This window comes from Doryrhamphus excisus, chromosome 2 (genome assembly GCF_030265055.1).
Source record: "Doryrhamphus excisus isolate RoL2022-K1 chromosome 2, RoL_Dexc_1.0, whole genome shotgun sequence".
In the NCBI taxonomy this organism is placed as follows: Eukaryota; Metazoa; Chordata; class Actinopteri; order Syngnathiformes; family Syngnathidae; genus Doryrhamphus; species Doryrhamphus excisus.
In genome coordinates this window covers 12844167-12862143 of record NC_080467.1, presented here as the reverse complement: position 1 = coordinate 12862143, position 17977 = coordinate 12844167, and the positions used below count along the sequence as shown (strand labels likewise).

General features: G+C 43.6%; 2 protein-coding genes across 3 annotated transcripts; one reads left to right on the top strand and one right to left on the bottom strand.

Annotated features, from left to right (window-relative positions):
• Window positions 1–470: 470 nt before the first annotated feature.
• LOC131117081 (uncharacterized protein KIAA2026) lies at window positions 471–13343 on the top strand. Of its 2 annotated transcripts, XM_058064523.1 has the most exons (11): window positions 471–1146; window positions 1397–1656; window positions 1735–1967; window positions 3737–3937; window positions 5103–6490; window positions 7459–7520; window positions 7634–7723; window positions 7789–7904; window positions 8575–8780; window positions 8876–10465; window positions 11514–13343. In XM_058064523.1, exons 2-11 carry the CDS (start codon window positions 1441–1443, stop codon window positions 12887–12889), a joined length of 5478 nt encoding a protein of 1825 aa, XP_057920506.1. In that variant the 5' UTR covers window positions 471–1146; window positions 1397–1440; the 3' UTR covers window positions 12890–13343. The 2 variants fall into 2 exon arrangements, with proteins under 2 accessions (XP_057920506.1, XP_057920505.1); XM_058064522.1 differs by having other exon boundaries at window positions 472–1146; window positions 1397–1967.
• On the bottom strand, window positions 13073–16796 carry mlana (melan-A). Its single transcript, XM_058064524.1, has 5 exons — window positions 16666–16796; window positions 15627–15719; window positions 15383–15479; window positions 13593–13700; window positions 13073–13510 (listed from the first exon to the last, which is right to left on the bottom strand). The coding sequence occupies exons 2-5, from the start codon at window positions 15713–15715 to the stop codon at window positions 13442–13444; spliced, it is 363 nt and encodes a 120-aa protein (XP_057920507.1). The 5' UTR covers window positions 15716–15719; window positions 16666–16796; the 3' UTR covers window positions 13073–13441.
• Between the last annotated feature and the right edge of the window lie 1181 nt (window positions 16797–17977).

The following is a 17977-nucleotide window of genomic DNA, read 5'->3' as shown; positions in this document are numbered from 1 at the left end:
TGCCTAGTACTTAAAGGCGCACAACAACACACTTGTGGTATTTTAAATACTTTATACGCTTGAATTTTAACCATATGATGATAAAAAAACAGATGGAGGACTAAAGTGTATATTTTAAACAAATCACGATTACACGTGATTTCTCTTACCACGACGAGATTTTACCAGAAATACTCAAATTTCCACAGAAATGTTTACTCAATATTCTAACCTATTCAACCCAACAGCTTCCTATTTTTTGCTTTAATGACCTCTAAACCGAATAAATATAGCATTAGTGTTAGAATGTTGTCTAATATATTGAAAATCATGGACACAAGTGAAGCGAAAGATGTTTCATAGTAGAGGCTATCTTCTCATGCAAGAACATCTCTAAAAGGAGGTCGAACATTAGCTTCTTGCGGCACCTAGCGGTTGAAAAACAAAAGGTTTGTGGCTCTAAGTGCATTTAAACCACAGCATCGCTCTTCAATGGGTGCCCCAAAAAAGTACGGTGGCCGAACAGGCTTTGTTTGTGTTCCAAAAAACGGAGGGCAAATTGTCTCGGCGTTTTGACGTCATCGCATTAAAGACGTGCATAATATACACTAAGCTCGTCGAGACAGACTGTAAACAAATTCATTATTATGCAGGGAATACCTAAATGTGAGGTTATATACTGGTTTGAATCGCCGTTTTGTATTGATCGTGAAGTGGACGTTCTTTATTTAATCTTCACTAAGACGGCTGATCCAGAAGCGTTTTGTGCACCCTGCGAGTCGACTCTTTACGGGAGGACATTAAACTCTCCAAACTTGCTAAGGTGTTGCCCACCTGCTGTCAACTTGCTGTCACCACCAAGTGTGTCTCTTTGGGAAAGAAGTGCAGTCTACAGGGGGGCTGTCTAGTCTGAGCCTTCGCCTGGCTAATGCAGCTTTAGCTTCAGCCAGCCAGCTTGTTGTCACTGACGGTGCGCTTGCTACATGGGATGTCTTGCGTATTTTATATTCCATTAATAAAAAACATTTAATGGCGTTAGAATTCAACTATGGACACCGAGCGAAGCAATTGCAGGCCGCGGACTGGCACACATTGTGACTAGCTAGCTGGGTTGCTAAGCGTGCGAAAAAGAGGCTTGTTTGGGTTTCGGAGACGCCGCACTCAAAGGTATGTTGTGATGTTCTATTAACTTATTTATGTGCTTGTTTTTATACGTTATTAAAACACACATGCGTGTCTGCAGAAGAAAGTTTCTTTACTTTTACAGCTAGCTGGCTAAACGCTAACTCTAAGCTAGCTTGATGAAAAGAGCAAAACTTTGCAGAGATTAGCCTTGTTCATGAAGCACGCTGCGCTCACATGAGAATAAATGATTTATTGTGTCATGGCGTTAATTAAAATATCAACGTCACTCCAGGTAGTGCGATGGACCCTCCAGGTTGGACACCATAAGAGTGAAAGATGATGTCTTCAAGGTCCAGATGGGTAAGGAGCCCTGCTGCTGAAGATATGGACCTCAGCAATGGCACCTGTGAGGCTGAGACCATAGTAGCCCTACACTGCCCTGGAGACCACCCGACCACCAGCAATGACGGAATGTCAGACTTCTCCAACAGCGACATCTCCCTGCCTGAGGTCTGCATCTCGACCGACTTTGAGGAAAACATGAGCTACGAGGTCCAGCAAGCCTACAGGATATTCTCCTGCTTTCTCCTCGACAAGCACAAAAGCATCGCCAACCCCTTTCTCCATCAGGAGGCCCAGGAGCGTGGCGTCAGAGGCGTCCGCGGTCTCAAGCAGTCGATGTCTTTGCGAAGGATGGAGGAGAAGTTTACGTGCCAGGAGTACAAGACCATAACGGAGTTTGTTGCTGACTTCAGACTGATGCTGGAGAACTGTTACCGCTGCCACGGTGTGGACCACTGGATGTCCAAACAGGCCCAAAAGCTGGAAATTATGCTGGAGCAGAAGCTCACACTGCTGTCCAGGTGATGATTGGAGGGTGGTGTCGTTTGAGGAACTTCATTTTTTAACGAAGTAAAGTCAAAACATTCTTAGGATAATTATAGGTTATGGCTTCCTTCGGTCTCGGGCTGATACTGACACTTGGGGGCATGATACCTGGCCTGATACCAGACAAACCATGTGATGATCTTATTATCACATACAATTTAATCAAGAGCTTATTATCACGTACTATTTAATCAAAAGACCATTTTGTTTCCAGAAAATGTTCAGTTTATTACATGTATTATATCTAAATAGTGTAAACACAATAATTGCAAAAATATTTCAACAATAATATTTTATCAACAGTCTTATCTTATCATTCATTCATTTTCTACCGCTTATCCTCACGAGGGTCGCGGGGGTGCTGGAGCCTATCCCAGCTGTCTTTGGGCGAGAGGCTGGGTACACCCTGGACTGGTCGCCAGCCAATCACAGGGCATATATAGACAAACAACCATTCACACTCACATTCATACCTATGGACAATTTGGGAGTCGCCAATTAACCTAGCATGTTTTTGGAATGTGGGAGGAAACCGGAGTACCCGGAGAAAACCGGAACCCCAGAACATGCAAACTCCACACAGAGATGGCCGAGGGTGGAATTGAACCCTGGTCTCCTCGCTGTGAGGTCTGCGTGCTAACACGCCGTGCCGCCCCCTTATCTTATCAATGTCTGACAATTAAAGTTCCATTAATCAAGTTTTGGTTTTTTGGTGACTGGAGAAGCACTAGGAATATTTATAGTGTGTGTTCACGCTTGTGCGCTGTTCTCTGATTGGTTGTTTCACGGGCATGATACCAGAGCAGCGCGCTCTGAGTGGACAGCTACAGGGGCTGATACTGGACATGGTTAAACTCTATATTTTATCAGTATCACTGCCCTGGGCTTTGACACAGTATCATTTTGGCCTTTTCCCGTATCATTCATGGGCGGTTTCTAGGGTACAGGGCCAATTAATACTGTAGTATGTGATAATCCACAATATACGGCCACTACAGTATTAATACTGTAGTATGTGATAATGTGGATTATCGTGCCCGTGAAACAACCAATCAGAGAACAGCGCACGAGCGTGACCACACAGCGTTTGTTTTGCTGCCCAAACTTGACTTATGGAACTTTAATTGTCAGACATTGATAAGATAAGACTGTTGATAAAATATTATTATTGAAATATTTTTGCAATTATTGTGTTTACACTGTTTAGATATCATACATGTAATAAACTGACAATTTTCTGGAAACAAAATGGTCTTTTGATTAAATAGTACGTGATAATAAGCTCATGATTAAATAGTATGTGTTCGGTCTCGGGCTGATACTGGCATGCGGGGGCATGATACCTGGCCTGATACCAGACAAACCATGTGATAACCTATAAATATAGCAGCAACAGAACCAATGCTGTAATAGCGGCAAGAAGCAAACTGCTCAGCCAGTATATAGGAGACTCTTCTGCAGGTAATATAATGGGGCATGTTTAGGTTAGCTGATAAAACAATAGGGAGGAAGATGTACTTCATGCTGTGTGATAAATCAGTTTTAATGTACAGTATTTAGGAAGTTTGTAATTTTGTGCTGTACACCCTGCCTCTCGCCCGAAGATGGCGAAGACCCTTTTGAGTATCAGCGGTAGAAAATGAATTAAGTCATGTTTACCAATAATGTGAGAGCTCAAGCGGATGAATAGTTGTTTTGTTTTGTTGCCACGCCTCTGACATCTCTCTCTTCCTGCCCAAACTAGGACACTTCGGGAGAAGACGACGTTGGCTGTGACCTCCAAAGGACGTTTCGGTGCAGAGGAGGAGCGAAGTCCGGGGGGAACCTCCACAAGGAGGCGGCTGTCGTCTCGTAGCCTGGCGACCATCACTGTTGGCGGGCACGAGTCTGTCATGGTGCAGGCCCTGAGGCTGGAGGAGCAGCAGAGAGCCAAGGAGGAAAGGAGGTGAAGGGATTAATAGTTTAAAGAAATGATTGTTGCTGCAACGTTATTATTATTACTATTATTATTATTATTAATAGTAGTAGTAGTATCATTATTGTGGAATCTTTGAGGTTAATTTAAACATTACATTTTGTAAAAATTGGTATATTCTTGTTGAATTATGTTACCACATAACTGTGGTATTTTGTCATGACTATATTAAAACGGTCCTGTTACGCATTAATACCTAGCTATAACCTGCCAAAAGAGTTTCCACAATAATACACAAGGTAGTGATTGTGACGCCTTGTTTATGTTGTCGAAGAATCTGAATAAGATCTACGCATGCTGTATACCATAACGTAACAATTGGAGGATGTCCAGTGGTATACATTGTGGTAGCCTTCAAATATTTATTTAGACTAGGGGTCTCAAACTCAATTTACCTGGGGGTCACTGGAGCTAGGGTCTGGGCAAGGCTGGGCCGCATCAGGTTTTCCAAAAAAAAAAAAAACGCATTTATTAAAAACAGAAAAATATACAAACTTTTTCAGTGCTTTGGTTCCGATTTTCCACAATAAAAGCTCTGATAAAACATTCCACTGTTCTGAAATATCTTAATTTTTATTTTTCTGCACAAAATAAGATGAAAAATAAATAAACAAATCAACTTAAGAAACCACATATAGTTGGTGGGTAGACAAATAATTTTTTTCAGATTAAAATTAACAGAGCATTATTAGAGTCCTGTAGACATGACAAAACACGACTATAGTCACATTTATACTCTTTTTATTCACAACATATTGCGCAACTGCAGGGTCTTGATACACATGCTAACTCGCAAACTATAGAGCTAGTGACCTAAACGGTAGCCTTCAAGTTATTTCCTTTAAACTTAAATAGCCAAAAACTTACCACTTCCACACGGATAGGGAGGATAACTATTAACAGTTATTTAACCTTTAACATGAACATTAATCAAACGTAATAATTTTTTCTGGGTACATGATACCATACAGCATCCATATCAAACTTGCGTGGGCCGCACTAACATTAAACTTTCATATCAAGGCGGGGGCCTCAAACTAGTGTCCTGCGGGCCACATTTGGCCCGTGGGCCGCGTGTTTGAGACCCCTGATTTAGACTTTGTATGCAAGTCAACAAGACATTGTTATTTTTCAGGCAACGTGAGCTGGAGAAGAAAGAAGCCGTAGAAATGTCGGCCAAGGCTGTGGAAGAGTGGGAGCAGACTTTGCTGTCCCAGGCGTCCCCCCACACTGTGGATACCCTGTGGGAGCTCCCTGCTATAGGCCACTTTCTGTGCCTGGCTCAGACCGCACTCAACCTCCCAGAGATTGTCTTTTTTGAGCTGGAGCGCTGTTTGCTGATGCCACGCTGCAGCACCCTTCTTTCCAAGATCATGTCATCCCTCCTGTCCCCGTGGCAGAAGAGGGCCACCCTGCACCGCCGTCCCGCTCTCCTGTACCGCCGCTGGGAGGCAGAGCTCAGGCTGCGCGTCAAGGGCTGGTATCGAACAGTCGCCGCTTCTCGTGATCAGCTGGCTCGCGCCGAGCAGCTGGGGCTCTGTCACCAGTTTTTCCGCCACCTGGGGCCGGTGAACCCCTTGGAGGAGAAGCCCTTTCACCTGCTGCCCTTCTACCAGCGAGTGTGGCTTCTGAAGGGGCTGTGCGATCACGTGTATGAGACCCAGAAGGACGTTCAGGATGCTGTACTGGCACAGCCCATACATGAATGCAGGGAGTCCATTTTGGGCTACGACACCAAGGACAATGCTTACATACATTTCCCGCATTTCTGCGGGGCCGACTTAAGGATCTACTGCCAGAGTCCCAGCAAGCCTCCTGCTTTTCCCTTCCCCTTGTTGCTGGTGAGAAGGGAGACTGAAGATTCTGGTGCACTGAAGCATGAGGAGGACAGAGCATGTTGTAGAAGCCCGTCTGGAGATTTGGGGCAGACATTAAGGTGCTTGAAAAGGGAAAACGGGAGTGGTGGGGAACATGAAGAAAGATGTTGGTCTCTGAAGGAGGAGGAGGTGTGTGATTCAGGGTCCTCAGATGGAGACTCATCAATAGCGGTGAAAAGACAATTTAAGGAAGAGACTTTACAGTGTAAATCCAGCACAAATGTAGCAATAAACAAAGAGAAGGGTTTCTCCTTGGGCTCAGTGCATGCCGTTAAAGCAGAGGGCCTTGGCTTGAATGTAGGCGAACATAGCTACACTGGTAGGTCACCTGCATGCTCTGCGGACGTCACATCACCAGCTCAACTTTTGGGGACCAAAGCGGAAAGCAGAAATTCTCAAACACCACCGCCCTGTTTGGATTGTCGACAATCTGTGAAATCTCTGCAGCACAGCTGTAACTGTGGCGACTCTACCCATGGAGCGCAAAACCTCAACAAAGACGACAGAACACAGTCGAAAAAAAAGAAATGGAAGAAAAACATGCAGCAAAATTTGAGCCTGCACCCGGCTGAGGCAAACAAATCTTCTGTTCAGGGAATTACAGCAACGAGCCAGAGGAAAGATAAGAAAAGAAAGCATAAAGAAGGTAAGAAAAGGGTTATATAGAATATACTGTATATATGTATGGCACGGCGGTCGAGTGGTTAGTGCGCAGACCTCACAGCTGGGAGACCAGGGTTCAATTTCACCCTTGGCCATCTCTCTGTGTGGAGTTTGCATGTTCGCGCATGCGTGGGTTTTCTCCGGGTTAATTGGCGACTCCAAATTGTCCAAATTTGTCGATGTGTGACCTGTGATTGGCTGGCGACCAGTCCAGGGTGTACCCTGCCTCTTGCCCGAAGACAGCTGAGATAGGCTCCAGCACCCTCCGCAACCCTCGTGAGGAAGAGCGGTAGAAAATGAATTAATGATTGAATGGTTGAAAAACGGCTGCACAAGTAAGAGACCCGAGTTCAATTCCACCCTCGGCCATCTCTGTGTGGAGTATGCATGTTCTCCCCGTGCATGCGTGGATTTTCTCCGGGTATTCTGGTTTCCTCCCACATTCCAAAAACATGCTAGGTTAATTGGCCACTCCAAATTGTCCATAGGTATGAATGTGAGTGTGAATGGTTGTTTGTCTATATGTGCCCTGTGATTGGCTGGCGACCAGTCCAGGGTGTACCCCGCCTCTCGCCCCAAGACAGCTGGGATAGGCTCCAGCACCCCCTGCGACCCTTGTGAGGAAAAGCGGTAGAAAATGAATGAATGTATATATGTATCCCACTATCAATCCTCCAAATATTTATGATGTAATGTTCCATAAACTCCAGTGTAGGAATGTCAAATAGAATACTATAATAAATATCTGGGAGCGGGCACTTTAATTTATATGTATTTTTGATTTTGTAAAAAGACTAAATAATGTATATACTGTATGAATTTATAGACAAAGCTATGTGTACACACCTTGTGTACCTGCGCCGCTTAAGTTAATGCTTGTTGATGTTTTTTGAGGCACCTTACATGTCAATTTGCTTGTTTTTTTTCCTTAAAATGTTGTTGATTCAACAGGAAAGAAGCTTGTTTCCGCAAAGAAAATTAAAGATGAGCCTTCAGCTGAGCCATCGTTTAAGGTAGCCACATACTTACATTTGACTTAGCATTTTATTGTATTTTTGTAGCTACTTTTCAGGAGTAATAATATTCCTATTTTGTATTACCTGACTTTAATCATTGTCTTTTGCAGTTGGTTTGCACCAGTCTGCAAGAGTTGCGAGAGCTGATCAGCAAAACCGAGGATGAGCTTGACGATCTGGAGAGCACGAAAAAGAAATTGGTAGGCAATCACGATGATCTTGATTATTTCAGAGCATCATGTCGATTTTCCTTTTGAACGGTCAGGATCGTTGGTACTATCGAAGACAAGCTGTGAAGGACCTCCACAGCACTCTTATCAGACTACTCAATGAGCTCTCTCCCTGGGAACCCAAACTTGTGAAGGCCCACCACAGAAACAGGTACTCTTCAGTATCTGTAGCAATAACAGCTAGAGCCGCAACAATTAATTGACGATTAAGCTAGCCAACTATCCAATTAATTGACAACTATTTTGGTATTCAGTTCATGTTTTTTTAATGAAAAAATTTAAATATCCTCTGCTTTTACCGTGGGCTGCAAGGCGGACGAGTGGTTAGCGCGTAGGCCTCACAGCTAGGAGACCCGAGTTCAATTCCACTCTTGGATTCCGGTTTCCTCCCACATTCCAAAAACATGCTAGGTTAATTGGCGACTCCAAATTGTCCATAGGTATGAATGTGAGTGTGAATGGTTGTTTGTCTATATATGCCCTGTGATTGGCTGGCGACCAGTCCAGGGTGTACCCCGCCTCTCGCCCGAAGACAGCTGGGATAGGCTCCAGCACCCGCGACCCTCGTTAGGATAAGCGGTAGAAAATGAATGAATGCTTTTACCTTCTCAAATGTGAATTGTTTTTATGTCCTTAGTCATCAATGAAAGCAGACGTACTTGGGCCCTAACCAGGGCCTAATTGATTGCTGGATTAATTGAAACGATAAGCATAAGATTAATCGAAAATAATGGTTTGCAGCCCTAATAAAGGCCAATATGAAAATGTGCCTCTGTTAAGCAGGACAAGCCTTCCCTCACTTCCTCTCTTTTCCCTTCCAGGCTTCGTTTGAAGAAGGAGTTTGATGATTTCCGGAAGCATCCGGAGTATAGTAACTTTGTACGAGAGGAGTGTATGTCATCCTCCTCCTCCTCATCTTCAGATGATGAAGATACGGGTGTCCAAAAGGAAGAGTCTTTGTTGGATGACTATCGAGGGTCAAAAGAAGATCTGGAACACATTGTTCCCAGAGGCCTTTGGACTGGGGGTAACGTATTTAGCATTGGATGGACTGTGTGATACTGGGATGGATAATATTTTAAGTACCAATGTCTCTCATTTACATCTCTGGTTTGTTTATAGGGAGCACAGGAGATTTAGTAGCTGAATCTGTCGGAGACCGATCTCCAACCTTTGTCATCGCCAACCACCAAAAACATCCGGAGAGTGCCGAAAAACTACCAAGAATTCCAACTGACACTTATTGTGCCACAGGCTGTGGTCTGAAGTCCACATATGAGAAGATATCATTAAATCAATATAGGGATTCAAACACAGAATGTGCTCCCCACCTACCTAAAGGCTACACGCCCATTCCGACTTTGCTTGCAAAGAGCGTGGGAAACAAAGTGACCTTAATGAAACGGCCTGTTAATTACTCAGGGCCTAACAACCTAAATAACAAGCAGTGTTCAAACCCCCTGCCTGGGTTTTTAATAGAGAAGGCAAAAGCACAAAATCCTGAAACCACTACACAGCAAACACAAAGAGAAGAGGCTCCTTTTGAGTTAGACTGGGGCGAACCAAGTGTGACTTCATCACAAACTGATCTCCAAGGAGTGTCAAGTGCACCTGAGGGATTGGGTCGTCTTGGAATGAAAGACGTTGGCAATCTTCCCAAGCTGGACCACAAAACACAGGAGAAGATCATGCAACATGTAGTGATTCTGCCTTCCATTCACAAATCAGAGGAGCAGCAGGGTACTAAAGAATCCACCAATGTGCCTGGCTTCACCATTCCGGACAGGAGAGTTTCTGTACAGGAAGTGGATGCCCAGCGAGTGAAGACACTTTCCTTTTCAGTCCCCCAAAACAAAACACTATTCCAAGGTACGTCAACTGCAAGAACATCACAGAGTATGGATACAAGGCCGTCAGTGTGTCCCAAACCCCCAGACAAAAAGCAGGAACTTAAAACGATGTGCATCCGTGATTCCCAGTCCATACTCGTAACAACCCGGGGAGGCAACACCGGCATCGTCAAAGTACAGACATCCTCCGCCCAGAATCCACTCGGCTCTTTGTCTACCAGTCCAGTCATCACCATTTCCCCGCAGTTTAAAGCCTTCCTTGTGTCCAAGACTTCAGAGGCCTCCACCGCAACACTGACCAGCCCAGCAGTAGCCCAACCTCAGAGGCACAGTCCTTCCAAGTTAAAGTCGTTCTCCACCATCCCAAATTCTGAAGTCTCTACACTCATTCCTGTGACAGACTCAAGAAGTTGGACTTCAAGACCTCCCTCAGATCCCGGTTCTATTGTCGGTGGCTCTCAGTCGGTTAAAAGTACCATTCTCGATTCTCTCACACAAGCTAAAATAGTCAACCAGCCTGGGTTGAAGCGGCCTGCCACAGAGGAGCAATCCCAAGTTACAAAATTTATCCTGGTTAATCCTCCCTCCTCATCCTCCTCCTCTTCCGCTTCGACTGTAGCTGAATCAAAAGACACATCTTCCACAAATTTTAGTTCAAGGGTGGTCATTGTCAACCAGCCAGCAGCAACGGCATCATCCTCTACTTTAGTGGACAGTGTTTCGAAGCACACCACAACAACAGGGGGATCAACATTTAGTGGACATCCGCTAACTATGTCATTGTCAAGTCTGAATGTCGGATCAAGTCCTGGTGTCAACTCGGCAGTGATGCCCAAGGGAAAGAGCGTCACCCTCTCAACAGGTGGGTTTGATTTACCGTATTTACCTGAATATGAGATGCCCAGCCTTTTAACAGGCTGCATCTGAGTGACATATGAGTGACAGGAAAAAGCTTGGGGGGGAAGTGGTTTGTGGCCCCTGTTGGTTTGCTTGTATAACTCTGGAGACCACAGATATAAGATGATCTTACTTTTTAAAGACTTGTTTAAGAAAAAAATATTTTTAAGACCAAAATTGTGTTTTCCCTATCCGAGAAATAATTGCATTAAACCATTTCATATTTGTTTTGTTGAATTACTTTTATTTAATTGGTCACCAAATTGCATCTTAGCTTTTTCTATGTTTTTTGATAACTTTGAGTGACTTTTCCAGTCAGTTTTCCAGGCCTGGCCGCGAAATATAGCGGTAATTTAGGTAGCTGTAATTTAATTTCCACAAAGTTGGGTTCAATGCTAATTGTACCCAATGGTAATAGTTATATATTTGTAGATACAGCACAGCATAGCAAGCCTGTTTGACTTTTTACCATCATTAGAGCCCTGCTGACATGAAATAACACCCCTATAGTCACATTTACGCTCTGATTATTCTTTATTTACGCTACATTTGCACAGGCTACGGGATCACTGCAGGGACATAAGAGACAGCTGACTCTCACAGAATGTACGTACTGTAGCTGTTAGCTACCTCGCTAACTAGTAAACCCCCTATTTATTTGTTTGAAATTTAAAGTTTCAAACAGAGTGGGGAAGAAGGACAAAGTCAAACGGCAATAATGTACCACTTCCACAGGAAATGGGAGGAAACAAACTACATGCAGTGTTAAGGTCATGTAATGTAACATTACTGATGCCTAGTGACCAGAATACCACATATTTGTATTTCAGTATTTTTTGTAGTAGTATAGTAGACAACAGTTATTTATTTTTGAAAAACTGGAATCGAGTTAGGGAGCAATATTCAAACCACAATATAGTGAGGGACAACTGTCTTTTTCTCTAGGGGAAATATCTAAAAATGTATACACTAAAAGCATTCTTGATGTACGTTCCACTCTTGTGTGTGTGCAGGGCTTCAGATCCAGTTGTCAGGGATGACAACAACCATCGGACAGTCCATCGGTGCTCTCTCATGTCCCACTTCCAAAATCACACCCGTAGCAGATACACGACCAGCATCCGCAATCCAACCGGCCCCTTTCACAAATTCAAATATAGTCACAAGCTCTCTTAGCCAACTTATTCCCAGTGCTACTTGGCCCAAAACATTTCAACCCCATTCTTTCACATCTACTATGACCACGTCTCAGCCTGCAGCAAGTCCGGGAACGGGTCCTACTCAGCTGGCTTGTCCAAAACCCACCTCTAACCTTGATCATCCACAAGCTATTGTGCAAATGGGTAAAGAACCTACCCTCATCTTGTCTTCCCTTCAAAATGGTCTCAATAAATCCCCAATGGCCAACAGTACGCAGTTCACCAGCCCTGCTACTGATGCTCAGCAGAGGATAGTCATCAAGACCTTCAAGCCCCTTTCAGCTGGCACACAGATCATTCTTAACAACACATGCTTTGTAGTTCCACCACAGGGTTTGGGGCCAGGTAGCCACCTACTCATCATCCCTAGCTCTTCTTCACAAAAAGTGCCTAATACCACCGGTAACAGCATCGGACCACCACAAGGAGCGAGTCAATGTCCAGGAACCGCTCAAGTACCAATTTTAGGAGTGAATTCTCCTTTTGTAGCATGCACAGTTGGTCCGAACAGTATCGGAACAGTCCAGAGCCCTTCAGCACGCTTTAGTACCTCAGCATCACTTGTGGTAAACACATCCCCTGTAGTCGTACCCCAACCCAATTTAGCCAAAAGTTCAGCGTATGTGTCCCAAGCCATAACCAGCTCTGCTCTTGGTTCTGTTCTTGCTCCGATCAGGTTGCCCTCTGGTACTGGTACCGGTACCGGTATCTCATCTCAATCCAAATGTTCCACTGCAGTCACCCAATCTTTGCCCTTATTACCGTCACCATTGTTGTTGTCTTCACCAGGTCCGTATAGCAGTTCCGTCATACAAAGCACACTGCATTTTCAGGATATCTCAACCCTGAAGACCCCAAGTATCCAACCGTCATCAACAATGGCTGCTCCGAACACCGCATCCAGGATTCAGACCCCGCCGGTCGTGGCGGCACCTGCATCCGTCAGTTTCGTCACCGCTTCTCAACCGCTGACTTTACTCAACACCATCCACCAATCCATTGCTGTTACCAATCGGCTCAAGCCGTCTTTGCAGAAATCCCCTTTAGGTCTGGCTAACAGCGTCCAAGCATCCAAGCTTCTCATTAGTCCCGACGGGGCGGTTTTAAGTCAGATTGTTGCGCACCAACTCCACACATGCGACGCTACTACTTTACAGCCTTCACAAGCCGACACCAAGTCAACCAAATGACTCTAAAATGTCATTATTTATATTCTTTAAGAGTTGTTAAAACTGCTATCTAGTTGTTTTACTCCAAAAAGTAGTTTTTACTCTGTCTACTACTGAGATTGCCCATTAATGGATGTATGTTTGTTGTTGTTTTTTTTCTTCATGGCCAGTAAACGGTGGGGAAATGTAAAATGAATGAGTGCTTCAAAAGCCAACTTTACTACTTTAAATGTTTAATAGGACACTTGTTTGTATACCCATTCTGTGCATATGAGTTGGAAATTGCATTTTACAGTGGAGGAAATGTAAAGACTAGACCAACTGGATTTGTACAACATGTTTTGCACTCACTTTTTATTTATTTTCTACCATATAGAGTTTCCTACATAGGTTCATTTTCATGGAACTAATGTGGCAGTTAAAGCATGGAAAGAATAATAAACATCTATCCCCCCATTTGTTTTTTTTTTGGAGGGGGGTTGTTCCTTCTAAACAAGACTCCTTGTCGTGTTTGAATCGTTTCTTGTGACAATATGAGCATTGTGTGTGCGAATTTCTTCTTTGCCTGTTCTTTTATGGTGAATAAGGAGGCGGCAACGGTCCAGAGGAGATCTTTTCATAGGCGGGAGGAGCGTTTGGCATCTGCAGAGGTCGATGACAAAAACAGGTCATGATTGTAGTTGAATTTGTGTGTTTTTTATACACCAAAACGCCTGACACTTACCACAGACTGCAGGCTGCCAAAGTCGGTGAGTGCCATCTTGTTTTGTGCAGAGGGTCCGGCCTCTGAGTACTGACCTCCAATGTAAGCTGGCGACCCCGACCTGGGACTCTATTGGAGACATGAAGATAAACATACTTGATTTGGTACACCCTTGCAGTGGAATTAGGACTCTTGCCTATGCTGTGTGTATATTGGGCAAAATGTATCCGCACAGCAGACTAGTGGTTTGCATGTTGGCCACACAGTCAGGAAATCTGGGTTTGTATCCACATTGGAATGGGATTTTGTGTGGATTTTGCATTTTCTCGCCAGCCAATCATAGGGCACATATAGACAAACAACCATTCACACTCACATTCATACCTATGGACAATTTGGAGTCGCCAATTAACCTAGCATGTTTTTGGAATGTGGGAGGAAACCGGAGTACCAGGAGAAAACCCACACATGCAAACTCCACACAGAGATGGCCAAGAGTGGAATTGAACTTGGGTCTCCTACCTGTGAGTCCTTGTGCAGCCGTTTTTCAACCATTCATTTATTTTATACTGCTTTTCCTCACAGGGGGTGCTGGAGCCTATCCCAACTGTCTTGGGGCGAGAGGCGGGGTACACCCTGGACTGGTGGCCAGCCAATCACAGGGCACATATAGACAAACAACCATTCACACTCACATTCATACCTATGGACAAATTTGAGTCGCCAATGTGGGTGGAAACTGGAGTACCCGGAGAAAACCCACACATGCACAGGGAGAACATGGAAACTCCACACAGAGATGGCTGAGGGTGGAATTGAACTTGGGTCTCCTAGCTGTGAGGCCTTGTGCAGCCGTTTTTAAACCATTTCATTTCATTTTCTACCGCTTTTCTTCACGAGGGTCGCAGGGGGTGCTGGAGCATATCCCAGCTGTCTTCGGGCGAGAGGCGGGGTACACCCTGGGCTGGTGGCCAGCCAATCACAGGGCACATATAGACAAACAACCATTCACACTCACATTCATACCTATGGACAATTTGGAGTCACCAATTAACCTAGCATGTTTTTGGAATGTGGGAGGAAACCGGGGTACCCGGAGAAAACCCACGCATGCACGGGGAGAACATGCAAACTCCACACAGAGATGGCCGAGGGTGGAATTGAACTTGGGTCTTCTACCTGTGAGGCCTTGTGCAGCCGTTTTTCAACCATTCATTCATTCATTTTCCACCGCTTTTCCTCACGAGGGTCGAGGGGGTGCTGGAGCCTATCCCAGCTGTCTTTGGGCGAGAGGCAGGGTACACCCTGGACTGGTCGCCAGCCAATCACAGGGCACATATAGACAAACAACCATTCACACTCACATTCATACCTATGGACAATTTGGAGTCGCCAATTAACCTAGCATGTTTTTGGAATATGGGAGGAAACCGGACTACCCGGAGAAAACCCACGCATGCACGGGGAGAACATGCAAACTCCACACAGAGATGGCCGAGAGTGGAATTGAACTTGGGTCTCCTAGTTGTGAGGCCTTGTGCAGCCGTTTTTCAACCAATCTTTTTTCAAGTTTTACCAACATGTACTTATCGGTCTCCTAAATTTTGTGCCATATTTTGTAGTGATTTGGCAAAACACTCTAAACTTATACATTATGTTTTATAAGAGCGCATTAAGTCGTGTGAGAAATGTCAAGTCAGCCCGACTTATGGAGGTTAAACATTGTTGTTTCATAACAGCGCCACCATGGTGTTTTTGTCTGAAAAATAATAGCTCAGGCAACACAGTACACAAATCCATTAGGTCTTCACCCTGATTTTCTTGTAGCCACCCTTCCTCTTAAAATACCAGCAGCCCAGGACGACGAGAGCAGCCAGGATGATCACCAACAGAGCAACACCCACGGCCCTGTGATGCACAACAAAATCATAAAAATCTCACTTTTCACACATATTTACGACTTTTTATGTCTAGCACCCGACAATTACAACACAATGTCATAGTTAAGGTCTATACCAAGCAATTGAAACCTACATAAACACAAAGAAGACTTACTCCTCAGCTCGGACAAATCCACGTCGACTGCTGGCAAAGTAAATGTTGAAGTCTCCTCGAGGCATCCCGTCTGTGTTGTTGCAACGCATCAAGCTGTGCCAACAGAAGGGAAGGCGGGGAAGCAAATGAATTAATAACAGCCCTGAATATGGCTTACCATCTTCTTTCTTTGTCCAAAACAATACTATTACTGTAACTGTGCCAAAAAACTTTATTTAGAGAGAAAAACCTGACACTGTGTACCCTTAAATAGAATTGTTCTGACAAATATACTTGCATATTTGTTCATAATTCTCCTGTGGTAGGGGTTCCACTTTGATACATTTTGATACATTAAAGAGGCTAAGCTATTTGAAGGAAAAGGAAAGGTTAATTAAATTTGTATAATATTTTATTATATTATATTTTATTAGATTTTATTATATTTTATGATATTTTATGATATTTTATGATATTTTATTATATTTATAATTAATTAAATTAAAAAAATACAATTCATGTATTATTGTATTATTGTAAGTAAAGTGGACATTTTACACATGCACTGTCTATGTTAATTAGATCCAATGCCTCAAAATCTCAAAATTATGCTTTTTATCAAGACTACAGCAGGGTGCAGTGTAATATTTTGGTTATATTTACAGTTTGACTACTTGAAAGGGGGAAATACATCAATATTTCCAAGACATTTCTTTAATTAAGTACACCCGAGAATATTTTTTTTATCTCCTCACCAAAGCATTTTGGGTTGGCATCACTATCTGATACATTGTTGACCAAAAAAAGTGCACATATGATTTAAAGTACTCCCATTTGAAAATCACTGTTCTACACTATTGGGCAACAATTTTAAAATAAATCAATTATTAAATATTACCTTTTTAATTAATATTTTTTAAAGCTTTTGCTGCATGGGCAGGTGTTATTGTAGGTGATGCTGTGATATCTACAACTAATCTGACAAGGAATCATCATTCAATTTAGATAAACATCTCTATTCCAGAATTCAACACAAAAAAAAGCAGAAACATCATCTTACCAAATTGGATAATTCAATTGCAGACAAGTGGTCCACTCTCTGTCTCCAGCTTACAGAGTCAGGCGCCTCTCCTCTCCTGTTTTACTACTTGTTCCACCAACCCCAAATTCTTTTCCCTCTCCCATGTCCCGGAGAAAAGAAAAAAAAACTCCTCATGACCGTCACGGGTTTGGAGACTTGTGGATTAGTCCATTGAAGCAGCGTAATCACCGTGAAACGCCCCCCACTCCAAGAACCTGAATGCAACATGATTATCCACTCGTGGAAACCGTGAGGCAGTCAGCTGGTGGAGTTTTTTTGTGCTCTTTGTTTCAAATGAATACCCAGAGGCATTGAAGGCAATGATAAACTCATGAAAGATACTGTATGTCACTTAAGAGAAAATATGGGTAGTTTTTGATGGCAAAGTTCCCCCTTTAGAAAAGTTTATTTTATATATACTGTTATATTTTTGTTATAGATACATATACATACACACATGCAAGCATGATGCTCTGTACTGCATAAATAGAGGAAGTAAAGTGTTGTGTTGGTGCAGTCCCACTTTCCTCCGATTGGAGGTGCTGCAGGACGGTTGAACATGAGGGATTAATGTGGAAAAAAAACTCAAAAACATAATTTTTGACTGATTAACAATACAATAATCCAATAATAAATAATAAGAGCAAAAAATAATAACAAATCCTGATTGATAAATTAAGCAAAAAAGAAGACTGAGTCCCGCTATATCGCTCAGGCTGCACTACAGCGTCTATTCACAGGCGCGATCCCACTACTGAGCGGCACGGGGGTTTTGACCTGCTCCGTTGCCAACCTGGGCCGGTACACCCCTCCTTAGACGACCTGGTCGTCCCGGGCTACCCCAGGAGAACCATATCGATACCGAGCTTAGCGCGGACACCCGATCGACACAGTCCGCTGCAGCTCAGAACTCCCGAGTTCAAACGATCCGCCAGTCTCAGCCTCCCAGTACCTTGGACTACAGGCGCGCGCCACCGCACCCGGCGCCGGTTGAGGTTTCTCATAGTCCTTTAGCCTTTATGCTAATGACGTCACGAACCTGGAAACACTCAGCAGAGTCATCTGGTGGCGATAAAGTGAAACTGCAGGTGCACTAGAAATGGAGTCGCACATGTGAGTGGAGATTGCAGTGACATAAAACTGCACTTTTTTGCAGTTTTTTTAATCTATATTTTCGTCAGTAATTGCAATTGAAATATTAAATATATAAGTAATTGCAATATTACTATTCAGTTTGTCGAAGATGGCTTTGTTTTCGGCTGATCATCAATCAGAGGAAGGAAAAATGCTG